Consider the following 10,000-nt stretch of genomic DNA (forward strand, 5'->3'; position numbering starts at 1 on the left):
TAGCACTTAATATCTCAGCAATGGGTCACATTCTCAAGTCAGGTTATTCAATGTAAATGTGTGTGTGTGTGTGTGTGTTTTAATTTGAAACTAGAAAAATAAGCTCGCTAAGATGTCACTCTTTTGCAGTGTTCAAATTAGTAATTACTACTAGTAATTCAATAGTAACTACTAATGTAATTAAATAGTAATTACTAATTAGACATTGCTGATGCGGACGCTCAGAGGACTGGTATCCCTGCCCCTCCCCCCTCCTCCTCTCCCTCCTTGCTCCTCCCCCCTATAACTCTCCTCCAATCGGATCTTCTCTGGGTCCATGGTGGTCGTAGTAGTCCCGCCCCCTTCTCCGCCGGCATTCTGGTATCCGTGACGATGGCCCGGGGAGGTGGGCGGAGTCTGCTTGAAAAGCGGCGGGCTCTTGGTCTTGACGACCTTATAGTAACAGTAAGAATCATAATCAGCAAGCCATTTTTGTAGTTCAATAGTCATGTATTATAATGGGTTTCAATGGGAGGAAAGACTACAAGCTAGGCTACCTGAAGAGGGCATTTGTATAGTTCAATAGGCATGTTTTATACTGGGTTTTATAATGGCTGAGCAAAAATAAAATAATACAAAATGGCATGAAATTCATTTTTTAGGATTCTTGCATACCTCCTTAGACCAGGTGCGTGGGAGTGGAACCACTGGGTCACCACAAGAAAGTTCCCACACATTTGTTGCGTTTTACTGTACGTGCAACATCTTAAAGAAGGTCAATAGACCGAAATGTCGCAAGTGAAATGGTGCAAATGTAAACAGTGTGCGGGAGTTTTCTTGTCTCATAAAATTCAGAGGAAACACAAAGTTTTGACCAAACATGAGTGGCATATATGTAGCTACAGGGCACTAGTACTAGTGAACTTGACCAAACATGAGTGGCCATATGGTACTACTGACCTTGTCAAAGTAGGCGAGGTCAGCCACGTATTTGCCCGATGGGGAGAGGGAGACAACTGGCGGGAACTCGTAGCCCCACAGGATCTCGTCCGGCAGATAGGAGGTGCGCACCTGGAATCAGAGAAAATAATCATTTTTGTAGTTCAATAGTCACGTCTTATAATGGGTTTCAATTGGGGAAAAGACTACACATGGTTCACTGAAGAGTCCATGTTTGTAGTTCAATAGTCACATCTTATAATGGGTTTGTCTACCTACTCGGGTAACTCAAGAGGCCATTTTTGTAGTTCACGTCTTAAAATGTGATTTTAATGGGATAAGAGGCTACATGCTTGGGAGGAGGGGGGTGGGAACTCGTAGCCCCACAAAACACATTGGGCATTTCCCAAAGTCTAGTGTGCGTCCTATAAAAAAGTGTATCAGCATTCCTAATGACGCCCAGTGATTGGATACTCTTCTGTGAACTCTGCGGAGTATCCAATCACTGGGTGTGACTAATTAGGCTGACACACTTCCAAGGCTCATACACTTGGGAAATAGTAGCACAATGGCATAGGCCTGGACAGATAGGGATGAGGTGGTGCTAAAACACCTGTCCCTTTAGCCTGATTATCATCATGACTTTCAAATCTCTTTGAGACTTGGTCTGACCAACATCATAACAGCCAACATTCTAAAACAGCATGGTTGACCCACCTACCTTGGTTTGCTACTGGTCGAGGGTAGAACAGGCTGAGCCAAAGTTTAAACCAAACATTTCTTAGTCCCTAATAGAACGTTTAAAAAAACGTCACTGCTTTGAACACGCCTCTATCCAGAACGGTTGGAAATGTTCAAAGTTGATTAGTTCCCGACAAAGTGGGTGGAGTTCACGCTGTTGGGGGAATCTAGATTCTCCCTGAGTGAGCTCCTGGCCTTAGTGAACGTAGCTGAGCCGAATGCGTTGCGTCACCACTAAGGCGGAGCCGAAGGCGTTGCGTCACCACTAAGGCGGAGCCAGGGTACTGTCCCTTTGCCCTACTGGACAAAAACTTTTAAAAAATGATTTTTAAAAAACTTTTTATATATTTTTTTGTGACAATGCACTGTGGTCCATGGTGACATGATTATCTACAGCATGTGACAGTCCTATGTACTAAAGTGAGGTCAGGTACTAATTGACAGATTGATTGGGCACTACCATTGTTCCTGGTTGATGGTAGGCAATGTCAATCATGTCATGCAGCTTTTGACTTTCAATTGTGCAATGGCACTTCACAAGATAGCCTAGTTTACTAGGTGGCAATATTCTGATTTAAAATTGGATGCTGGAGTTTTGGCGTGCACATCCAAGACAACGGCATTAGCAGGTGCCAACTTAAGAAAGTGTTTGTGTAGCACATTGGTTGCAACTTAATTTATTGGAAGCAGAACCAGCAACATTTCCAATCATAGACCTTCTTCTAATTAGGCCTGACAATTAGTAATTACAATCAATCATGGCCAGGAGCAACCCAAAGTGACATACAGATATGCAACATTGGTTACTGTCCCTAGGGTAATGCTAGGAGGGATTAGAACCTGCAACTCTCTGATCTTAACTGCACTGTATGTGACAATAATGCCACCATACTATATATGGACTATCAGTGTTGCATCTACACTAGTCAGGCCAAGAACAATGTAAATATCGTTTCTAATCTCCGGAAAAAGTCTGGGAATTCCACCCACTTTGTCTGGAACCACTAAACTTTGAACAGCTCTAACCGCCCTGGGAAGAGACGTGTTCAAGGCAGTGACGTTCTATTGGGACTAAGAAAGTGTTTGATGCAGCGTTTTCTGCCCTCGACCAGTAACAAACCGAGGGAGGCGGGTTAATCATGCTGTTTGCAAATCCGTTAATCGTTATGCTCTTATAGGTCTAAGTCTCTAAGAGATTTGAAAGACGCTGATAATCAGGTTAACCCTCTTCCATACAGTTCAAAGGCTGGCAGTACCTGGCAGGTAGCGGAGGTGGGTTCGACTAACCTGGCAGGTAGCGGAGGTGGGTTAAACTGTAAACTAACCTGGCAGGTAGCGGAGGTGGGTTAAACTGTAAACTAACCTGGCAGGTAGCAGAGGTGGGTTCAACTAACCTGGCACATAGCGGAGGTGGGTTCGACTGTAGCACTCATCATCACCAGCAGCTCAAAGTCGGCCAGCTCAGGGTCCGACCAGCCCCCACCTGGGAAACACACACACACACACGCACACACACACACACACACACACACGCACACACGCACACGCGCACACGCACACACGCACACACACACACACACACGCACACACACACACACACACACGCACACGCACACACACACACACACACACACAAGCTGCTCACACACACACACGCACGGACACACACACACACACACACACGCGCACACACACGCATACACACACACACACACACTGTAATTGTCCAAGACAAATTTCCTGCGGGACAAATTACACTAATATTGAATCTTGAAGATCAAGAAGGGACTGTCGTTCTATAGCCATCTTTTTATTAGGAGAAATGGCAGGAAAGACTACACACTGGGCTACCTGAAGAGGCCATTTTTGTAGCCCAATAGCCACGTATTATAGGCCTAATGGGTTTAAATGAGAGAAAAGACTACACACTGGGCTACCTGGAGAGGAACTTTATGTAGTCCAATAGCCATCTCTTACAGTGGTTTTCAATGGCTGAAAAGTCTATGCTGGGCTACCTGAGGAGGCCATTTTTGTAGTCCAGTAGCCATGTTTTACAATGGGTTTCAATGGTAGAAAAGACTACACACACCTTTAGCCGCCCAGGCTCGCAGGGGGCTGTTGGAGTCTATGATGTGGTAGAAGGTGAGCGGTAAGATCAGGAAGGGACTCTCGCTGGCTGTGTCCACGCTGAACGCCACGTTCCTCTGCTCCAAACGAACCGTCTCGCCCTCTTTAGAGACACAGGGCTGCAGGAGTTTACCTGTCACCTTGGGACGCACACAGAAAGACCCATAGGGGGTTGGACCTAATGCGCTAACAGACCTATCACAGCGCATTAGGTCCAACCCCCTAATGGCGGGGTTGAAAGGGTGGGAAAAGCTTGTAGTCTCAACAGAAATCCACCTCTCTTACACTTCCTCCTACAATGATGCAAAATGACGATTTGGTGAATACTACTATAATATTTATATAGACAACAAGACACATGTATAAAGTTAATAAGTAGCAAACAATGATTGTCTGCAGGTAAAAAGGGTATTGGTGGGTTTTCTCTGTAGATTTTTGTATTGTAACAACATATATATTGTAAAAATGTTTGACAAAACAACTCAACAAAAGTTAAGTGTAAGTATGTGCTAATTATGTTCAGGGCCTGCAATTTTGTTGAGTTGGGCGTGATTTATTGTTAATAAGAAAAAAAAGTAAAATATTTTATTAGCAATGAATAACATTAATGTGAATTAAACCTTACCTGACACCCCAGTCACAGGCTCTTGCGCAATGCTAACTAACTGTTACTTCAATGTTATTACAACATTATTCAAACATTAACTTACCTGGCATCTCAGTAACAAACTCATTTTTTACACATACCCAAACAACTTTCAAGGGTCAAATACTAACTAACTGTTACTTCAATGTTAATTAAAGGTTAATTAAGCATTACCTGACAGCCCAGTAAGAGGCTCTTGCGCATGTTGGCCACGCGGATCATCAGACACGGCCGGCCCTCGTGACTGGACACCACCGCGTGCTGACTGAAGCGCACCGTCTCCCCTCTCTTCTTAGGCCGAGCCACCTGCAGCAAAAATAGAGGCCATTTTTGTAGTTCAATAGGCAGGTCTTATAATTGGCTCAAATGGGAGAAAACACTACACACTAGGCTACATAGTGTATTTCCATAGCTGTGCTTTATAAATGGTTTCAATGGGAGAAAAGACTACACGTTATGCTACCTGAAGAGGCAATTTTTGTAGCCTAGTGTGTACTCTTTATAATTAACTACAAAAATTGCCTCTTCAGGTAGCCTAGCCTAGCATGTAGCCTTTTCTCCAGTTGAAACTCATTACAGGACGTGACATACGGCACAGCACGGCACCTTGGCCAAGAATGTTCCGGTGATGAAGATCTCCATCGCCGTGGTGATGAGGAGCTGTAGGATCAGCAGGATGATGGCGGGCGGGCACTCCTCCGTGATGCAGCGGAAACCGTAGCCAATGGTAGTCTGGGACTCCAGAGAGAAGAGGAACGCCCCCGTCAGGGTCTGCATCTGCATCACGCAAATGGTGTGGTTCGCAGGCGGGTCGAACTCTAGGGCACAGACACAACACACAAAATGCAATCGCCTTATAATGGGTTTCAATGAGAGAGAAGAGTCCAATAGCCACGTGTCATAAAGGGTATTCAATGGGAGAGAGGACTACAAGCTAGCGCACAGACACAACACACAAAATGCAATCGCCTTATAATGGGTTTCAATGAGAGAGAAGACTACACACCAGGCTACCTGAAGAGGCCATTTTTGTAGTCCAATAGCCACGCCTCATAATGGGTTTCAATGGGAGAGAGGAGATACAAAATACAAATTGCAAGGTGTCATATGAAAAAGATTTGGGCTCAAAAATAAATTGCAGTGGTGTGGTCCACTGGAGGGTCGAACTCTTGGAAGTACAACAAGCAGAGTAGAGTAAGATTACAGTAGAGTATAGTAGTGTGGAGTTGTGCGGCTTTCTGAAGTTTTCAGGTTACAGTGACTGGAAGATAGATAGATAGATAGATAGATAGATAGATAGATAGATAGATAGATAGATAGATAGATAGATAGATAGATAGATAGATAGATAGATAGATAGATAGATAGATAGATAGATAGATAGATAGACGCCTTATAATGGGTTTCAATGAGAGAGAAGACTACACACCAGGCTACCTGAAGAGGCCATTTTTGTAGTCCAATAGCCACGTCTCATAATGGGTTTCAATAGGATGAAAGACTTCACGCTAGGCTACCTGAAGAGGCCATTTTTGTAGTTCGATATAATTATAATGGCTTTCAAAAGAGGACAAGACTACAGACAGTGTATGCTCACCCAGCAGGTCCCCATGCAGGAAGGCCAGGAGGTACCACAGCAGGCCAAAGATGAACCAGGTCCCGACAAAAGTCGCACAGAAGAACACCAACTTGTACCTCAGAAATAAAAACGGAATCAGAAAATCAAATTTAAACCAAAATTGTTGTTATTATTATTATTAGTAGTAGTGCCGTACTACAACATGAAGAGGCCATTTTTGTAGTTCAATAGCCACATCTTATAATGGGTTTCAATGGGATGAAAGACTACACTCTGGGCTACCTCCATTGCATGTCCACAAAGGTGGTCCAGGGGTCCCTCAGGTATAGTGTCCCGCGACCACTGACATGCTCCATCCTCACGTTACTCCGCCCATCCTTGGACAAGACCCGCCTCCGCCTGCGCTGCTGGGCTGCTGATTGGTGGAGACCTGCCGAGATGACCAATAGGAGGTAATTGTATCATCACTGCCAGTTCACAATGTGAATCTTACGCAATTCTCTTGGGATATTTTTTGTGCGTTCAGAGACTGTTTCAGGTGTTGTTGCATACACTTTAGTCAGGAGTTTTGAGAATAAAGGGTGACAAAACGAAGTGGTGAAAAAAGCATTACAATTTGGAAAAGCACGTAGATTTTGATAAATACCCTCTCTACATAGATTTAAAGCGTGCTCATTTTTTGGCACACCCAATTGATCCAGGAAGGGGAAGAGAATCAGGTTAGTATCAAAGATGTCTTTCTACGGGGACCGGAACCCGATGCAGCCACCCACACCCACAATGCAACGGACTTCCAGAGTGATTTTGGAGTCGTTTTTTTTTATCCAACATGGCCCAAGCGTGCCTTGTCCTATGCACATGAGATGCAGACTTGGTCAGTGTGAAAGGCACAGCGCCCCTCAGCGGAAAGGCCCCGTCTTCTCGCTGCCACCACCCCATGCTCTGATGTGAAACTGGCCTTATACATCAATCTGCAACCGGCAACCTAACCGACAATCAACCGTACATCAAATGGGACCTTCACCAATATCAATAAGGATTAAGTGTTAGGTGTGCACACATCCAAAAAAGCTAACTGATGCAGGTACAGAATATAAAATAACGCAAAGGGGAAAAAAGAGAAGAAATATTCGCACACCAGAATAAGCTCCCTTGTCGTGTTTTAATGTGAAAAATGGCACAAAGTTTCGACCAGAACGGTCTTCGTCAGGTGTCAGCAGACATGAATATTTCTTTCTCTTACTTCCTACAGTAATAATGCTACACCTACCTAGCTGGGCTGTGCCCTCCTAGTGACGCTACACTTTCACCGTTGCAACTAGTCAGGTCAAGAGCAATGCAAGTACTTTCTGAGAACTCCTCTCACTTCGTCAATAAGCAAACAACCAGAAGCAAACCAAGGGAGGCAGGTCAATCATGCCATTTGGAAAACCTTAATTATTATGCTCTTGGTCAGACCGTCGATAATTATCAGGCTGACACCTACCTGCTCCACCCAGGAGTGGCTTGAGAACATCCGTCTGGGTCTGTGAATGGCAGAGCTTCTGGTGGGGGGAGGAGCCCCGGGACGAAGGGGGCGTGGCCAGCGTCATCTGGGGGAGCAAATCAGATCCAAAACAGCATCAGAATCAGAGCCAGATAAACATACATACATATAAATATTTCAAAAGAAAGAAGTCTACCGCACACTTGCTTGACTTTATGTTCGTTTTATTAGAGCGAACAATGCGTTTGGCCTCAGTGCGTCATCAGGCTCGCTCCTCGTTGACATGCATGTTTCTTTCAGGTTTAAATCAGATTTTGAAGGTTGACAGCATTCATGCATCACCAAACCATGTCAGTCCCACTACCATGCTTGACTATCGAGAGGATAAACTTTTTTGTAAAACTCTGTGGTGGTAAACAAGTGAGCCGAAACATTGGTCTCCTTTCTGCTGCTATGTAAAAAAAATAAAAAGAAGAAACTGTGTGCAATCCACCCTTTTCACCTTGTAGGATTACTGATCTAGCTACAAAAAAACATTAAAAAAAATTAAAACAAACTTTCAAATAAACACAAAAACTACCAGCTCTATGCAATACAGACTGTAAGCATAGAGGGTCAAAATTTTGTCGGGACAAAATTACAATACTGTACTGTATGTTGCCAGGAGAGCAAAGCAAAATAATTAAAATACCAACTGAAATGAAATACTCAATTTCCTCAACACACGGAGGGTAGAAAGAAAATACAGGTACATACGGACACACATACACACGCATGTGGGCACACACACACACACACACACACACACACACACACACACACACACACACACACACACACACACACACACACACACACACACACACACACACACACACACACACACACACAGAGGCTCACAGGTGGAATGTTAATGAGGAGTGAACAGACGAAACAAAGAGGCTACTTAGAAAACGAGGAGAGAGGAGAGAGAGGGAGAGAGAGTGAGATAGAGAGAGAGAGAGAGAGAGAGAGAGAGGGTGATAGAGAGAGGGACAGAGAGAAGGAGAGAGAGAGTAGAGAGAGAGTGGAGAGAGAAAGAGAATGAAAACTTAGAAAGAGAGAGAGAAAAAACTGGTAGGAAGAGAGTGAGAAAGACAGAGAGAGAGCGAGAGAGAGAGAGGGAGAGAGAGAGAGAGGGAGAAAGAGAGAGGGAGAGAGAGGAGAGAGGGGGAGAGAGAGAGAGAGAGAGAGAGAGAGAGAGAGTGAGAGAGAGAGAGAGAGAGAGAGAGAATGAGAACTTAGAAAGAGAGAGAGAGAAGCTGGTAGGAAGATGGAGAGAGACAGACAGACAGATAGCTCAAGCCGGAGAGAGTGAGAAATAGAGAGAGAGAGAGAGAGAGAGAGGTGAACTCTGCTAGCACTAGATGCTATCTTTCGGTGGTTGGGTTGTTTTGCTAATAGGGTAAGAGGATAGCATGGCGAACTGGGGCTGACATTTGGAGAGAGGAGAGAAGAGGAGCGCAGAGAGAGAGGAAAGGAGGAGAGACACAAAGAACAGGGGGATATAGAGGGACGAGAGAGGAGATAGGTAGTGGGAGAGAGAGACAGAGAGAGGAGTGAGTGAGAGAAAGAGCTACACAGAAGAAAAAAAGAGATGGAGAGGTGGGACAAAAGGGAAGTGTTCTGTTAACTTAGGATGACCTTTTAACAACATGCAGCGAGAAGAGGAGAGAGAGAGTGGAGGAGAGGAGAGAGAGATGGAGAGAGAAGGAGAGAGAGAGAGAGATGGAGAGAGAAGGCGAGGAGAGAGAGAGAGAAGGAGAGGAGAGAGAGAGATGGAGGGGAGAGAAAGAGAAAGAGCGACACAGAGAGGAAGTGTTCTGTTAATTTAGGTTGACCTTTTATGGGGATGTGGGGGGGTAGAGAGAAGCAAGGTGTTTAGCTGGTCTAAATGCTGAAATAAAGCTATGGTAGGCTATAGGCGTATGCAGGGCCGCTGACAGCTTTGGCCGGGCCCGGGACAAAGTCATTTGAACGGGCCCCCGATTCAATACATACAATGTAATGAGGACCCAATTTTGGGGCCCCTCTCTCTGGGCCCGGGACAACTGACCCCTTTGTCCCCCCCGTCGCCTTCGCTGGGCGTATGTCACATTTCTAAAGACCTACAATCACATTAGCATGCTATATAATATCAGAAAAAGAAGTAGGCCTACATTTTCTAGCTCATTGCTGAGGGACTGTAGGTGTCTGAGATTTCATGTTTTCAAAACTTGTTTTGCTCGCCATTTACAGTCAATGCTCCTGATATACCCGCGGAGCTCGTTCCAATATGTGACCTTGCCTCCTCCACTTGTGCTCGTCTCCTCGTCCCGCCTCCTGGCCCCTCCTCCGTGGAGAAAACGATTAAGTTTCCCAACTGTCAGCCTAGCCACAATAACTTTTGAGGGACTGTTTTCCATTGATCCCCTTTCTGCTGCTATGTAAAAAAAATAAAAAGAAGAAACTGTGTGCAATCCAC

General features: G+C 44.9%; 1 protein-coding gene across 1 annotated transcript; it reads right to left on the bottom strand.

Annotated features, from left to right (window-relative positions):
* Positions 1-198: 198 nt before the first annotated feature.
* Positions 199-7,603, bottom strand: LOC134466663 (ATP-sensitive inward rectifier potassium channel 10-like). Its single transcript, XM_063220545.1, has 9 exons — positions 7,498-7,603; positions 6,294-6,441; positions 6,030-6,127; positions 5,039-5,250; positions 4,607-4,738; positions 3,749-3,926; positions 3,054-3,142; positions 940-1,050; positions 199-432 (listed from the first exon to the last, which is right to left on the bottom strand). Exons 1-9 carry the CDS (start codon positions 7,601-7,603, stop codon positions 199-201), a joined length of 1,308 nt encoding a protein of 435 aa, XP_063076615.1.
* Positions 7,604-10,000: the final 2,397 nt, after the last annotated feature.

Source organism: Engraulis encrasicolus, chromosome 16 (genome assembly GCF_034702125.1).
Source record: "Engraulis encrasicolus isolate BLACKSEA-1 chromosome 16, IST_EnEncr_1.0, whole genome shotgun sequence".
Classification (NCBI taxonomy): Eukaryota; Metazoa; Chordata; class Actinopteri; order Clupeiformes; family Engraulidae; genus Engraulis; species Engraulis encrasicolus.